Here is a 16,408-nt window from a genome sequence, read left to right on the forward strand (position 1 = left end):
CTTGGGCAGACAGTCTTGGCTGAGCCCAGCTTTTGAGTCATTCTGGCTCGGGCAACAGTGAGTGAATCACCTCCAGGGGATTCCAACCCCCAGTCTCCCACTCTTCCCGCTGGAGTCCTGATATCAAGGAGCTGAGACACCTCTCTACCCCGCCTGCATGCCTGACCCAAAGGATTCCCAGCCATGATAAAATGGTTGTTTTCTGCCATTTAAGTTTTGAATGGCCTGTTATGTAGCAATAAGTAACTGGAACACTCCTGTCCTGTACACTGTGCATCGTCCCCGGATCACTTCGCTCCCACCACTGAAAAGGCCCTGGGCCTGTGTCCTGCCCTCCCGACTGGCCTCCTCTGCTGGGGCCTCCTGACCTTGGCATTAGTACCTTTGCCTCTCCCATCAGAGATCCCTGGCCCGTCATCCCCTGAGTGGGCATCCCGGCTGTAGAGGCCATCAATCTGGGTGTAGACAGGAGTAATTCACAATTCGGTTGCCAGGGGAGACTCACTGCCTTGTCAGAGTCTCTCAGCCACGTAGACAAGTTCTGGAGTCAGCAGTCTGCAGACTCCGGCCTGCCCCTCCCTCACTGCCCCCTTGATCTGCCCCTCCCTCACTCCACCCCCCTGGTCCTGTACCCTACTCACTGAAGTGAGTAATAGTCCTAATAATTCAGGATTGCTATGAGACTTAAGTGTGACCACCTGAGGGTCTTAGGAGCATGAAGAGGTGATAAGGATATCAGATGGAATGTGTGGGGCCGTGCTGTTGGGGGGGTGCTTGGAGCTGGGCATATCTGGGGTCAAATGCCAGTTTTCTGCCAACTCCTGGCTGTGTGACCTTGGAAAAGACACTTAACCTCTCTGAGCCCCAGTATCCTCATACGTAAAATTATACCAACCTTGAAGAAGCAGTAGGGATCTAAGGTCACATAAAAATCCTACCCTTACCTTACCAAAGAGGCACTTCTGAAGGTCAAAGATTAGGTGGCTTCATCAATAGGATCAACATGCCTGGGGTTCCATCACTGAACTCCCTTCTGGAACACCAGCACCTGACTCCAGCTTCACTGGACACTTTTAGGATGTGATCATGATCCCTGGTTCACACGTGGGGAATCTGAGGCTCAGAGATTTGCCCAAGGACACACAGTTTAAAACTGACAAACCCAGGACCCGAGCGGGGGCCACTTTCTCTCCTCCCAACACTCAGGGGGATAGAATGTGCTCGGTGCTGAACGCTGCGTTCATACTTCACTCCGTTGCTCGCTACAGGGCCCTCTCCTCCTGGAGCTGGAGGACAAAGGGAAGGCGTCTGGGTAAACAGGCTGACTTGATTAGTGGGGGTGTGGGAGGCACCCTTTACCGAAGTATAAATGCTTTCTAATATTGTTGTAAAATTTCATTTAGTTAAACACTTTAACTTATTTTTTGGATACATAATGCATTTTCAGGGTTCCAAATTTCAAGAGGATTCAATGAAAAGCAAGTCTCTCCCACCTGCCCCCCTCGCCACATGATTTTCCTTCTGGAAGGGACCGGTCTTTCCAATAGAGGTAATTTCCCAGATACCTGAGCAAATGTGAATGTATATCCTTCCCTCTATTGTTTTCTGCACATATTATAAACACTGTTCTTCATTTTGCTTTCTTCCAAAGAATGACCCTTCTTTTTCTGGCTGCGTAGTACTCCTTTGTCTGAATCACACCTTCCCCTTTTCCCACCTCATTCCCAACGATGAAGATGTAAATCTAACTTCTGAAGATAGGACCCCCACGCCCTTCTCGGGGCTATTCTTCCTCAGCCTCTGAGATCTGCAGAGCTCAATGGCTGCCAGGCAGAGGAACGGGAACTGTGATTGGGTGCAGGAGACAAAGCCTTCTCCCCACTGCCTTCACCTTTGCTGTGTGTCCAAGGACATGTCTCACCCTCTCTGAGCTTCCTTTGCCTCCTCTGCAAGATGCAACCCAAAGGCCTCCCTCCCAGGGGAGGGGTGAGGGCTCCTGTGGAGAGTCCTTTGCCTTTTGCAGGCTTGAAGCCAGGGGGCACTCATTCATTGATTCACTAATTCATTTATTCACTCAGTTACTTATTTACAAATTCTTTCACCATTTATGTACTCATTAATTTACTCACTCATCAATACACTCATTCATTCATTCATTCACTTATTATCTCACCCTTACACCTGTTTATTCACTCATTCGACAGTTTATTCACTTATTCACTAATTCATTCACTCATTAACTAATCGGTGGTGATTAGCGTTCCTACGATGAGAGTTGAAGAGCTGGAGTGGGGGCGATTGGCGATGGTGTGTGAGGGGGCTCTTGGAGTTACCGATGCGGGGGAGGGGCGGTCAGACCTCTCAGGCCCCTTTGGGTCCGTCTCCAGGCTCCTTCTCTCGCGCCCGGGTCCGCCGCCCCGCCCCCCGCGCGGGAGAAAGTGCGCGCTCTCGGCGAGCATCTCTGCTCAGCCTCCGGCTCAGGAGCGGAGCGGAGCGCCTGGCGGCCGCCTCTACACCCCCGACCCTCCGCGGCAGCCCATGCCTGCCGCGCCCTGGGCCCGCGGCCCTCCCCAGCGCTGCGCAGCGCCTCCGGGCCCGGCGGGGGCGGGGCCGGGGCCGGGGCCCGGGCCCGGGCCGGGCTGGCGAGACCCGGCCGGGCCGCAGGGCGGCCGCCGGGATGCGGGGCTGGCGGAGGAACCTCGCGCTCTGCCTGCAGCGGCTGCCGGACGAAGGTATGACGCGGCCCAGGCCAGTGAGCACCGGCGCAGCGCCGGGCAGGGAGGGCGGACCCAGCGGCAAGCCAGCCGGGAGCGCACACGCAGGGGGCGCCTGGTGAGGGTCCTCGTGGGTGGCGAAGGGCAGGCGTCTACATCCAAGGAGCGGGAGGGGTGAGCCTCTGAAGCCGGCAGCTTGTAGGGGTCACCGCAAAACGCACGGTGCGGAGGTCAACCTAGCCCACGGGAAACCTGCAGGGGGGCTCCGCAGGGCTCACAGGATGGGACCCGGGACAAGGCGACCTCCAGGGGCTGGAGCGCGGGCTCTGAACCCTCGAGGGCGCATCCCCGGAGCGTCCGGCGAGTCCGGTTGCTGGAGCTGGCCCCCGGCCGGCGCGGCAGCCACGTGCCTCCTAGCTCGCCGCGAGTTAGCCAGGGTGCGGGCGCTCACAGCGGGGGGCTTTGGATCCCCGTGTTGCAATCGCTGGGACCAACTTTCCTTTGCACGCTCCAGAGCACCGCAGCGCCGACCCCAGACTCTTCAGCTGCTCAAAGTTGCAAAGAGACTGGATGTGGCAGGGGGTTCGTGGGGCGGGTAGACGCGGCCGCGCAGCCCCAGCCCGAGCCCGGCCCTGCCGCAGCGCTGCGACGCAGCCCCCTGCGCTGGGGCGCGTCTGGGTCTATTTCACCCCAGTACCTGTTGTCAGAACTGCTTGTAGCGGAGGGAGAAGGAAGAAGGACCGGCGGGTAGGTCCTACCATAGGCAAAGAAAGTTCGGTTTCGGTGCTAATTGAAAATTGCCAGAACTGTGAGTACGGGACAGAGTGCGGTGGATGTGACAGCTGTCCACACTCTGCTCAATTAGGGGGGCATAATGGCGGACTTACAGGCCCCGCGTACTATGTGCTCTGGCGCCTCACATCTGCCTCTGTCTTTAACCTTCACAGCCGCTCGATCAGGAGGGCGCTCTTATTTTTTCCACTTCACAGGTGAGGATACTGAGCCTCAGAGAGAGGAAGCCTTTTACCCAAGGTCACACAGCCAGTATGTGGTAAAGCTGCGATGTGACCCGCAAGATTTTGGTGGTGTCCAGTCCCCTAGCCCCACCTCCCTTCCTATCTGCCCGCCAAGTTGAGTTTGGCACAGTTCATCAGAAAGGGTCCATTTCCAACCCAGACCTCCTGTGTGGGGCTTGGGGGGGTGGTTATTGAGACCTGGTCTCTTGTCCCTCCTGTCTTGTCCCTGGAGCTAGTCAGGTGTGTAACCTCTGTCCCTACGGGGGCCCTAGGTTCCGAGGGCCTGGGAGCAGAGCCAGTGGACCCCCATCAGGCTTTAGCTGGTGCCCCAAGCCCCTGGCAGACCTCTAGCTCTGCCCAGTCCAGGGTGCAGACCCTCCATTCTTCCTCCCACCTCAGTTGGTGCTGATGGCACAGCTTTAGGACACAGAGGGTACTCAGGTTTCCTTCCCTGGGGTTAAGGGAGGAGGCAGAGGTTTAGGGCTGCTGACAAGGAGGGGGTCATGGAGGAGTGCCCCTCCTCAATGGACCTGCCCCCAAGGAGTGGAGTAAATTGAGAAGGAAACCTTGCAGAGCTTTGTGCCCGCCGCCCACCTACAGGCTGAACTTGGTTTTTCAGAAATCGGGGCAGCTCAGCCACAAGCATGCTCTGTGATCTTGGACAAGTCATTCCCGCTCTCCTAGGCTCACTTTCTGTATCTGTAAGGGGAGGGCCTAACAGCTGTCCTGCAGGGTCTCTGGGGAGTTGCTCTCTTCCTCCCAGTTCTCCCCGCCGCCGGGAGCTTGTGGTGTGTGTGTGCGCGTGTGTGTTGCTTGTGTGTGCAGTGTGTGTGTGTGGTGTGAGTGAGGCATGTGGACGGTGTGCATGTGAGATGTGCATGGAGGCACGTGGATGATGCATTTGAGATGCATGTGAGTGTGCCTGAGGCTCTGGTGTGACGTGTAAGAGGCATGCCAGTCTTGTGACACTGACCGCTGTTTTGCCTGTACTGGCCGCATCCCTTGAGAGGAGGCTACTTCCCCTCCCATGGCGCCAGAAGGTACCCAGCATTTGAGTTTTCCTTGGAAAATCTTACTTGAGATTGATCCTTGAGCTCAGCACTAAATCAGAGGGTGGCTGGGGCATCTACCCGCGCCAGCAGGAAATTACTATTTTAAAAAGACAAATCCCTGGCTTTCTCCAGGCCACAGGAAAATTGGTTCCTGTGGGCTGGGTCTCAAATGAGAGGTTCTGGGATGTGGGTCAGGCTTGATGAGAGGCTCATGGTGGGAGGTCAGCCAAATCCAAGAGTGTCAAAGATGAAGAAACAGGGCCATAAATCTGGCATCCTCAGAAAAGAGCTGCAACCTAGCAGAAGAGATGTTTTGAACAAGACCAGCTTATCTTCTTATTCTGTGGTATAATTTAAGGTTCTAGGGAAAGAAGAGTGGGCTTGGAGACTAGACTCATGTCCCAGACTTAAGCCCCTCCTCTTGCCAACTATGTGACCTTGGGCACACTAATGAATTCTTTTGAGCTTCAGTGTCTTTTCTTCACCCATGAGGCAGGAAGGGGAACCTTGCAGGGTGGTCTCGAAGAGTCAGTGTCAACATATCCTCTCATAAGACCTGGCACATAGTAGATGCTAAAGAAATACTAATCCTGCTCCTCCTTTCCCCATCTTTATATCCACCGTAACTTCAGATTTGGGGAAATCATCTGGTGCACTGGTCAGTGGAGAACAGGACTTGAAAGTGGATTTCTGGGTTATGAGTGGCCAGCTTGAGGCTCTCCAGTCCTAGGATTGGAGACCTATGCTTGTGTCTACCATGTGGCTATTTGAATCCACCACCTGGCCTTGGCCAATAAGGCTGACCAAAAGGACGGTTGTATTCACCACGTTCTTACATAGCGCACGTGTTGGGATCGCTCTGCACCACGTTTAGAACCTAAAGTAGTAGTCACGTGCCTTGAAGAGACACGCGTGCAGCCAGCCACTGGGACTGGGGAACTCTGTGATTCTAGCTCCGTGATGCTTCTGAGATGTGTGCGTGTGACTCGTGTTCTAGTGAACCTCCACCTGGACGGTCTGTGGTCCTGCAGAGAGCCACACATTCTCCTCTATTCATCATAGTACGTGCTTCAGGGGGACCCTCCCCTTGCCCCCAGGCACTTGCTGATCTCGGTGCAGGAAGCCAGTTCTCCGCTTGGAGTTGCCCCCAGTCCCTCTGATAACAAAAGTTCAAGGTGCCTAGTGCTCGGGGAATGTGAAGTTGGAAGCAGCAGCGAGTTCCCATCAGGGAGAGCGCTCAGAGGCGGAGGGCACTGTGACCCAGTTGAGGTCAGATTTCTACCAGCAGAGTCCTCCCATGGTGTGGCCTGATTAATTTTCCTCCATATGCCTGTCTTTTCTGCTCACTAATGGACTGTTGGAATGTTAGCCAGGAGGGTTAATAGAAGTCACCAAGCCCAGCCCTCTTATTAGAGAGATGGGGAAATAATGGTGAGGAGAAAATGACTTTTTAGTTATCCAACAAATATTTATTGGGTGCTGTTCTGGGGACTGGGGATATGGCCATGAAAAAGACAAAGACCCGGCTGTAACAGAGCTTACACTCGGTGCAGGGGGTGGGGAAGGGGGACAGAGACAAATAAATAGGAATGGGATAGTTTCAGAGTCATCAGTGACATGAAGGCAACACGGGAACATAAGGCGATGTAGAGGAGAGTCCTGGGGAAGGAGAGTTCTTTAGCTGGATGGTCTAGGGTGGTCAGGGAAGACCTCTCTGAGAATGTGACTCTTGAGTCAAGACTAAAGAACAAGAAGGTGCAGCAGCAATGCCGAGAGCAGAAGGGAGAGCTGTGGGTGCAGAAGGAACAGCAAGTACCAAGAAAAGCCCTGGTCTGTAGGGGGTAGTGGGGGGAGGACCAGTTTGACCTGTTGAAGGAAGAGAAAGAAGGGCTGAGGGAGAGGGGGAGTGATGAGTATGGAGGAGCTAGATCTACACACGGGAAGAAGTATGGATTTTATTCTTATGGGAGCCTTGGAAGTCTTGATCAAGGACTTAGGCTGGCTCTGAAGATGAGCAAGGCTTTGATCGATGGAGATGGCAGTGGGGAGAGGCATGCCAGACAGAGGAATGGCATCAGTAAAGGCGCGGAGGTGCGACAGCTGTAGAAGATGAAGCTACCAGAAAGGCAGGAACCAAAGGCACCGAATGCCGTCCCGGAGAGCTGTCCAGGGTTCTGACAGCCAGTGTCTCTGCAGTCGTGGACTGTTAGGGGAGAGTGTGTGTGCACACGCGCGTATGTGTCCTGGTACCCGGCTAGCTGATGTGTCCCTGTGCTGGTTACCTAGGAGACAATGGGAAGACGATGGGGCGGGATATGATTGGCTACTCACTCCCGCTGCTCATCTCTCTGTCAAAACTGCAGGCAGAGGTTACAAATGGTCCATGCAAGCATGCCAAGTGGCGGGAGGGGAGCTGTGAATGTTTGCTGCCCCGAGCCCTGTGTATATGTGTGGGTGGCTGCCAGTGCATGCGTGTGCGTGTCTTGAACAAAGCGGCGACATCTGGAGCTAATGCTCTTCCTGCTGTGAAACATCTGCTCATTGCCTTAAATCAGGTAGTGGGGCCCAGATAAATTTAAGAAGAACCAGCCAGACTCGGGAAAGGATCTTTTGTTTGCTTTTAATAACTGTAGGTCAACACTGGAGCTGACTTTAAACATCTCTCTGTACCTCCAAAAATGCAAATGAACCTCCGAGTGGCGGAAGTTCTGTCCTGCGATGCGGACTGTGATGTTGGCATGCAGAATCACCCCCTCCCCGATCCCAGCCGCGAAGGATGACATAAGATTACAGGTCTCCTTCTTTCTTCCTTCTCCCTTAAAAACAATAGTGTCTCTTCTTCTTCTGCTTTGTGAATAAAAGAACAGGAAATCTGCACTTTAATTTTGCTTAGAAAGGGATGGGGAAACACACAAACAACACCCATCAAAGTGCTCCCTTTGTAGTTGACTTCCTAAAGCAGCAGCTCAGGTGGTTTGGAAAACAACAAAAAAAGCAACAACAGCAACCAAGCAGCTCCAGGGCTGCAGAAGGTTTAGTATTCTCACACTGTCTCCCCCCCCCTGCCCCGCCTCCACAGGACCCCCACTGCGCAGGGCTTGGCAGATGACACAGCTGGTGAGAAAGAACATGAGGATTTCCCTGCTCCCATGCTTGGCTCCTCTTTTCTAGGCTTAAGTTTAATGTGTCATGTTCTCTGCCTCTTCCCTGTCATCCTAATAAGGATTTTTCCCCCACTGGAAAAAATTATACTATGAAGTTTGACCACCTCCCCACTTCCCATGTCTTCTCTCCATGGGTCAGAGGTATTATCTGAAACATGCATTTGGGGGTGGTTTTCACCTGTTCACACATTACCCACTGTGCTTCTTTACTGACACACTGTGCAGATTGCACACTTGAATGCCTAATAGGGCAGCCCAGGTGACCCAAAAGATGAATGAAGGAGGCCCAGGGTCTTCGCACTTGCTGGACTGATCTTCCACCTTCGGCAGGATGAGGCAAAAGTAGATTTACAGTTGTGAGTGTGCGAGACACAGAGTTCGTGCTTGAATGATTATTTGTCAGTCATTGTATTAGTTTCCATACGAACAACTGTAAACCTACGTTTGCCCCACCCTGTCTGTATGGGGTTCACTCTCTTCTCTTAGATCTCTGCAACTGTCTCCTCCTCAGAGAGGCCTTCCCTGACCACCCTACCTAAAATATCAGCCCTGTGGCCGCATAACTTTCTTTTTCCTCCTGGCACTTTGCCCTGCCTGACTTTGTTATGTGCCTGGTGTCGTATTCAGTGCCTCTGTCCCCTGCTAGTATGTAAGTGCCACGAGGGTCATGGCTGTGTCTATTCTGTTGCCCACTGCTTTCCCAGTGACTAGCACACTACCCGACACACAGCAGTTGCTCAATAAATATTTGTGAACTACAGGAGTGAAACGCACCTGGGGGCCATTATTGAACCAGAAAGTATGCTTCGTAGGAGCCCTGGCTCAGCCTGCCAGATCTTCTGATTTTTCTAGAAAAGCTAAAAATGCAGTGTTACTTACTATCTCCCAACTTGAAATGTTAAACATCAATTCAAACAAAGACTCTGAGGGCCAAGCCATACTCCCTTTGGAGTTGGAGGCCACTGGTATCCCAGGTCCTTCGCAATCTTTCTGCAGCAACCTTTCTTCCCGCCTTAATCATTCACAGATCATGTTCTGTGCTACCTGCCATCCTTTGCTCAGGCTGCCGCCTCTGCCTGGAGTGCCTCTCCCCCAACCTCTTCTTTACCCAGCAAATTCTTGTTTGCTGGTCCTCACCTTAAGGCCAAGCCTAAGATGCAGCTTTTGGTGGCCCCTCTACCCCCAGCTAGTCTCTCCCACCACGTTTCCACCCTGGCTCTACTTTTGGAATGTCACTGTGTGTCTCATCTCTCTGGTCCACTAGACACAGAGCTCCGTGGAGCAGGAACCCATCCGATCTGTGGTCCGCAGTGCCCAGTGCAGAGACCGGCATCCAGCGGGTGCTCACTGAGTGGTGAATGAAACAGGGGAAGGAAGGGGGAGCAACCGACCTTCGTTGAGCAGCTACCGTAAGCCAGGCCCTGGGCTGATCACGTTTACATCCTTCCCTTAATGGCCTGGTGACCAGGGTGTTGAGGCTCAGAGGCCACCTGATTGGGTCTGGGTGCTGGTGTGCAAGGGGTTCCCCATGGAGCCTAAAAGCCCCTCCCTAGCTAGCGTGCACTTGCCACCCCTCTCCGCTCCCCACACGAACCTCTATCTCGGGCCACAAGGGCCGGCTTCCAGCCCAGCACAGCTGCTCCCAAGCCGTATGACCGTATGAAGGTCTTGCATGTGTGTGACTTTGCCTTTCTGGGCCTCACTTTTGTTCTTTGTGAAATGGGAACATTATCAGCCCCAGCAGAGTTATCGTGAGGCCCCAGAGTAACAGGTGGGAGAGGCCTTTGCCAGCTGTAGAGTGGGGTGCACTCACGGAGGCCGACTGGCATCCAGTTACTCAGCGGTAGAACCACGCCTGGCGCTGGGTGTTCAGCTCTCTCTGTGGCTCTGACCCCTGCAGGGCCACGCCGAGTAGCCACCATACCTGAACGCCGGTGGCCGGATGGGTGCTGCAGAGAGTGCAGTGGGCTGGAGGTGGGAATCTGGGATCTTTCTTGATTCTGTGAGAGATTCTCATGTGACTTGCTTGTTCCATCTAGGCCTCCATTTCCTCCTCAGGAAAACCAGAAAATAATCCCGTCCCCAAAGGAATGCTGTGTGGAGGCAAAGAAATCCAGTGGAAGAGAAAGTAGTTGGAAATGTGCAGAGTGCTTTGTGCCTGTGAACGTGGGAGCCCCTGAAGAAACGGGGCGGGGGTGGTGCTGAAGAGTCACATTGCAATAGGGACTTTGGTGACGAGACTGTGTGAGGTTAATAATATTATTAACGATAATAATAGCAGCTAATGGTTGTTAGGGTCAAGTGCTTTATATATTAACAATTTTAATTTTTATAACAGCCCTTTGTGGAAGGTATTATTAATCTCAATTTTCAGATGAGAAAACTGAGGCAGAAAAGTTAAGTGACTTGTCTAAGGGCACGCGGCAGATAAGAAGTAGGGCTGGGACTTGAACCCAGGTAGTCTTGCTGCAGAAGATATTTTAAACTACTGTGGAGCTGAGGAGGGCTTGGGCTCCTGTGTGGCTCTTTCGGGGTCCTTTGGAGGTGCTTGTCTCGGCCCTAGAGTGCCCTTCTCTGGCCCCAAGCTGAACTCAACTTCCTCCCCAGGATTCCCAGGCATGTGGAGTTGATCCCGGGAAACTGGTTCTCCAATTCTGTCTGGACACTCCAAACAGGCCTCAAGCAAAGAAGGGAGGAAGCACTTGTGTCCCTAGGGAAAGAAGATCTTACCGGGTAGCCTGTCTGCTCCCAATCTCTGCCCTGGTCGTGACCGTAGGTCACAGGTCTCCCTGTAGATCTGCCCTGAGTCCTCCAGTGCCCCATCCCCACTGAGTGTCTGACCCATGCCCCCAGAGTCCAGGGCAGGGCTGAAGAAGGACTGAAGCCCCTCAGCTCCCAGTACAGACTGGGTCACTATTTAGCAAGACGGTGAAAGGTATACTTCCTATTCTGTACCTGCTACCCTGAGGGAAGAGCAAGAACAGGTGAAGGGGGAGGGGCAGAGAGCCCCTCCTGTGGGGATACAGAGCGGGCCCATCGGGGCAGAGAGAACAGGTAAAACTAGGGTAGAGCCAGGCCCCATGGGGAGAGAGGGGTCACAGGGAGGCGGTCCCAGCGCCTGGGGGGAAGGGCTTTCTCCTGGTTGCAGCTGGACAAGCATGGGCTGTGCTCTCTGACAGGGGGGGAGCTCCCTATCTTTAGGGTCACGGAAACAGAGCCCAGAGGAGCTTGAATTGGGGTTGTGTTCCAAAGGTCAGACTAGATTGTGGCTCCCCAGTAGGAACTTTCAGACAGACTTGGGGTGTCTTTGGGTCATCACAGTCCCTGGAAAGCACCTGACGTCTAGTGGGAGGAGGTCACAGATGCAGTCTCTGGGGTGTCTAGGACAGTCCTGGCCCAAGAACTCTCCACCCCAAATGCCACCAGCATCCTTACTGAGAAACCTTGGATGATGGTGGTCTCCAGAGTGTTTGGGAGACAGTGTGTTGCCACCTGCATCTCACCCTGAAGCTAAGAAGGGAGGCTGGCCTGCGGCCTTGTGAATGATGGGAGGCATCGCCATTGGTCGGTCTCCCTAAGCCAATGTCCAGGGTTGTCTTGGAAGAACATAGGACGGCTGGACCCACAACGCATTTTGTACAACTGGTCTGTGCCTGGTTCGTGTCCACTGGTCAGAATCACATAGGCTCGATCAATGCATATGGCCAGTGGTCTTAGTTGTCCTCATGTGATTTGGGGGGTTGCTGGAGACGGGAGTAATGGTGATCAGTGGTGTGAGTGGCTGCAGAGCCCAGTGGGGAGGCTCCTAGACTCAGGCTTGAGAAAGCAGACAAGACACCAGATCCGAAGCAGTGTCAAAACAGCTTTTGGATCCACTCAGTGTTTCCCCAGGAATGGTGTTTCTGGGTGATGCAATTCACTGTTCTCCCAGAAAGTAAGTCAAAAGTTCAGGTGAACAGTCTGCTCTGTAAGAGCTGGATTGGGGGGTGGACAAGGGTATCAGAAACCAGGCTCCTGAGCTCTCTGGGTTCAGATGCTGGTGACTGGGGGAAGGAAGGGAGGAAACAAGCCCAGGCTGGGATGGGCTGGGGATGCCATGGTTCCAAGCAGAGTCCCTGCGTGTGGTGGCATTGGACTGGGCCCTGGCCTATGGAGCATACCAGGCAAGGGTGTGGACAATGGAGCAGGTCATAGTTAAGTCAGATGGTGGTAGCATTGTGGCCCCATGTCCTCAGCCTGGGAAGAGGATCTCAGCCAGGAGCCAGTACCACAGGGGTCTGGGACCAGAGTTCCAAAGGAGGGGGTCAAGCGGGAAACCAGACTGCAGATGGGGAAACGAGGCAGCAGCCCCATCCTTTGTGCTCGACCACCATGGAGAGTTGGGGAAAGCATTGCTTATTGGGCACCTGGAAGCCCAGAGCTTCAAGTCTAACATTCAGCACCCCCACCAATTGTGGACACTAGGGCCCCTAAAATCCAGCAAGCTGGTTAATTTAATGGAAAGATCCTAGCCTCTGGCAACAGTTAAACCTGGGTTCATATCCTGGTGGGCTGACTTTGGCCAAGTCCTCTCTTCTCTGAGCCCAGTTTCTTCAGTTGAGTGAGGCAGGTAGACTGTGTTAGAAGGGGGCTTCCCAGGGCTGTGATAGCCTCCTGCCCTCCCTCCGTCCCCTTCTCTTTCACTGCTGGAGAGAAAGTCTGTCCAGGCAGGTTTGCTGGCAAGAGACTCAGCTTCGGAAAACTTCGATGGAGCCTCCCACTGGTAGCACCGGAGCCTCTAAGACCTTCTTCCCCATTTCTCTGAAAGCAACCCCATCCAAACTCTGTGCTGAGCTGTAGGCCCCAGGCTGGGGGCAGACCAGGACAGTCCTCAGCGTGGAGGGGACAGAGACCCTGCTCCACAGGGAGCTGCTGAATGCATTTGCAGTTTCCACATTACAAAACATTCTTATTCGTATTATTTAAGTCATCCATTCAATCAGCAGGCAATTTTTGGGCACCTACTATATACCAGACATGGGGGGCACAGTGCTGAGGAAGACCAGGAGCTCCCCGACCTCACAGAGCACACGGACAGGGAACTGAGGCCCCACGGGCTGCTGCCTGTTGCTCTGCCTCTCAAACACCAGAAGCTTGGATCTCCCCTCTACTCTTCCTGATGTCTAGCCTGCCTTAGTTTACCCACCAGGGGCTCACTCCTCCGTAGTTCTCAGCTTCGAATGGCTTCTCAGGGTGCATGCCTTGAGATGTGGCAATGGACAGATGGGGGGGCTGGGTGGTACTCAGGGTTTTCTGGCTGCAGGGTTATGCATGTCCCTTTCACTGAGCTGGGGGGTATGCAGGAGCAGGTTTGAGGGGGCTGAGTGTGAGGGGCCTGCCCAAAGGTCCCTGTCCTGGAGGTCCCCGGATGGGTAGCCGTGGGAGCTGGCAGTGAGCTGGGGCTGGCAGCCCAGTTGGGGAACCTCCATGGGAAGCTCCTTCAAACAAGCACATTTCATCCCAGTGAGCAATGCTTCCGCTCTCCTGTGCAGTGGGAATAATATATCCCAGGGTGAAAAATTAATTCTCCCAGGAAACTCCATTGCCAGAGTCCCTGGAGCCTTGGATTTACTGCTTGCCTTCTGTGCTGATGGAATTGGGCCTCCATCAGACAAGATTTATGTCTGGAGGTTTACGGGCAGCTGGCCCTGGGCTGGCCTCTAGGAGTCCTGGAGGGCGGACGGGGCTGGGGGCAACTGTATTTAAGTGAGGCTGGGCCCCAGGAGGATATAAATCACTGTGGCCTCCCGTCCTTCCAGAAGAGGCGGCCTCCTCTGAGTGTGCAGGAAAAGTCTGCCTACCTGTTGGGCAGTAGCTGGAAGGATTCTGGCTGGGCTCCCCCTTGCTTGGAGGGCAGAGGGCAGCGGAATTTACTGAGCACCTAGTAAGTGCTGGGCACAGGCACACCCCTTTTGATAGAGGTCTGCATCTTGCAACAAGAACGGGAGACAAAGATGGTTAACTCCATTTTACCTACCAGGAAACTGAGGCTCGGAGAGAGGGCTCCCACTTCATGCCGGAGCTGCGACTGGCCTCTCAACCCGCCCCCGTTGACCAGTTTCATGGTTCTTTTTTCTATGTTTCCAATTTTAAAAACCTTAGGAAATGTTTGCCGGGCCTTTAAACTATTTTAAGTAATTAAAACACAGCAATATCAGTAAAAAACAAAAAAAGACATTGCAATGTCCTACTTTCTCCACACAGCACTAATATGTACACATTTCCCTGGACTCTTGCTGTTATTAAAGAGATATATCCCCTTAAATTACTTTCTCTCTGATTAAGCATGTAATTATGGTTAAACATACACCCATTTGGAAAGAAAGACCAAGAAGAAAATTAAAATTATCTTCCATCAGCCCAATATCGAGGGACACCCTGGTACATTTCTTTCCAATCTTTTTTCTACTGTCTATTTTTGTTGAACTCATACTACATAGGCTGATTTATGTTTTGCTTTTTCTTCACATAGATTTGTGGGGTCAGCATCTCCCTGGCTTATTCTAGCTGCCGACTGTTTCATGGAGTGGCTGTTCTGGGCACAGTTGATTTTCCTGCTCCCCCCAGCTTGGATGACAAGGGTTTTCCCAGCGTTTAACTATTATAACTAAGGCCACAGTAGGACTCAGCTTTCCTTTCGTTGTTGTCAGCCTGTAATGCAATTCTATGCAGGCTTTTCCCCCGCAAATGTTATTTCTTACACTTGTCATTTTTAATGGCCTCATAATCTCCTGGAGTGTTGCTATTCCTCATGTTCTAGGCCATTTCTCCCTCTTCATATCCCGTGAGGCCTCCCCACTCCCTCTGGAAAGCTACCCCCTCCCCCCAGCACAGTGGCTTTAGGGAACCAACCTGCAGGGGAGACAGAAGGGCTGCCCTCCTCTTGCCCAGACCCCTGGCATGTGCAGCCTCCCTCCTGTCTGCATCCCAGCCTGGGCACTCAGACCCCGTGTGGGCTGGTTCTTTTCTTTCTCCTTTGACTCATTTTCCTATTGTTTAACTACAACCTACCATATGGCAGCCACTGTTCCAAATGCTGGGATACAGCAGTAAATGAGACAGAATCTTTGTCCTTATGCAACAGGAAGATGGGCCATAAATAGGTAGAAAAATAAATAAGAATTCACGGGGGGAAAGTACTGCTCAGGAGCCAAGGAAACAGGGTGACATAAAAGAGAGTGTTGGGGTAGTCAGGGAAAGCCTTCTGGAGGAGGTGGCATTTGTTCTGGGACCAGCCAAGGGAAGAGTTGGGAGAGGAACATTCCAGATGGAGGGAACAGCAGGGGCAAAGGTCTGGGGCAAGTGTGGGTCTGGTGTATCGGAGGGATGGAGGCCAACTTGGCTGCAGGGAGCAAGAGAGTGGAATGGTGTGGAGCTAGCAGGGCCCCTGCAGGCCAAGGGGAGGAGTTTGGGAGTCTTCTGAGAGTCATGGGAAAGCTTTGTAGTGCCAGGGACACAATAGGTGCCCAGCTGAGCCAGCTAGCTGCTGTCACTGTTGTTCCTTCCTCGTGAAGGGAGTCAGGACATGAGTTTTCCTTGCTGCACAGAGTGCATTGGGACTGTCATCTGGCCTCCTTGAAGTCTGACCTGCCTACTTCTTGCTGCAACTCACACCTTTTCCCTCTGACAGCTGCCCCAGGACAAGTTGGACCTGCATATCAGCCATTTCCCCAAACTCCCTTGGCCCCAGAATTGGCGTCCCAAAGGGCCTGTATTTGCTCTGAGCTGCCCTTCTGTGTGAAATGGGCTGATTCTGCCTCCTGGGGCTATTCAGAGGCTGTTCTGGCACCTAGTGGGGGCTCACAAAATCAGCTCCAAAGACACTAAATCAAACATTAAAAAAATATTTTATCTAGAAATCTGTATAATGGTTTTTTTGGGGTGGGGGGGAGTGAGTGCTGGGCAGCAGCCCTGGCCCTCCAGGCACCCTGGAGGGAGGTGGCAGGTGGCCCTCTGGGAGAATCAAAAGCAATTACATTGGATTCTTCACTTAATTTAATGTAATGACCCTGCAGGGAGGCGAGGCAGTGAGGCAGGGCTTGTAAACTGTGGGCAAAAGTGATTCAGGGTAGATTTATAATACTTCATAAAAGATTCAGATCCGGGCTGAGCTTGGATGGGGCTGGGCTCAGCGCCTTGGGCTTTGTCTCCACGGCCCAGCAGGCAGATGGTCTAAGGCTCCTGATTGCTGTGATTGCTGTGTGATTCTGGGCAAGTCACAGCCCCTCTCTGAGCTCTGTAGCACCATCAGGCATTCTGGGTTCTCCTCCTCCTCATGGTCCTTGGCCCCAGCCTACCCCCTGCCTCCCACCAGACCTGTGTTTTACAAATCTTTCCGTACCCAAAAGATCCTCTTCCTCCCAGCCTGCACCCTCCCCAGCCCAACTGTGTTTCATTTTACAGAGGAGAAAACTGAGGCTCTA

General features: G+C 53.1%; 1 protein-coding gene across 6 annotated transcripts in view; it reads left to right on the plus strand.

The window, feature by feature from the left end:
• The first annotated feature begins 2,629 nt into the window (after positions 1-2,629).
• Positions 2,630-16,408, plus strand: part of GRIP2 (glutamate receptor interacting protein 2) — a 95,167-nt gene continuing 81,388 nt past the window's right edge. For all 6 annotated transcript variants that reach the window (XM_053929690.1, XM_053929692.1, XM_053929691.1 and 3 more), the window contains exon 1: positions 2,630-2,732. In XM_053929690.1, coding sequence (XP_053785665.1) covers positions 2,678-2,732 — 55 coding nt within the window. In that variant the 5' untranslated portion in view covers positions 2,630-2,677. The remainder of the gene's footprint in view (positions 2,733-16,408) is intronic.

This window comes from Desmodus rotundus, chromosome 8 (genome assembly GCF_022682495.2).
Source record: "Desmodus rotundus isolate HL8 chromosome 8, HLdesRot8A.1, whole genome shotgun sequence".
In the NCBI taxonomy this organism is placed as follows: Eukaryota; Metazoa; Chordata; class Mammalia; order Chiroptera; family Phyllostomidae; genus Desmodus; species Desmodus rotundus.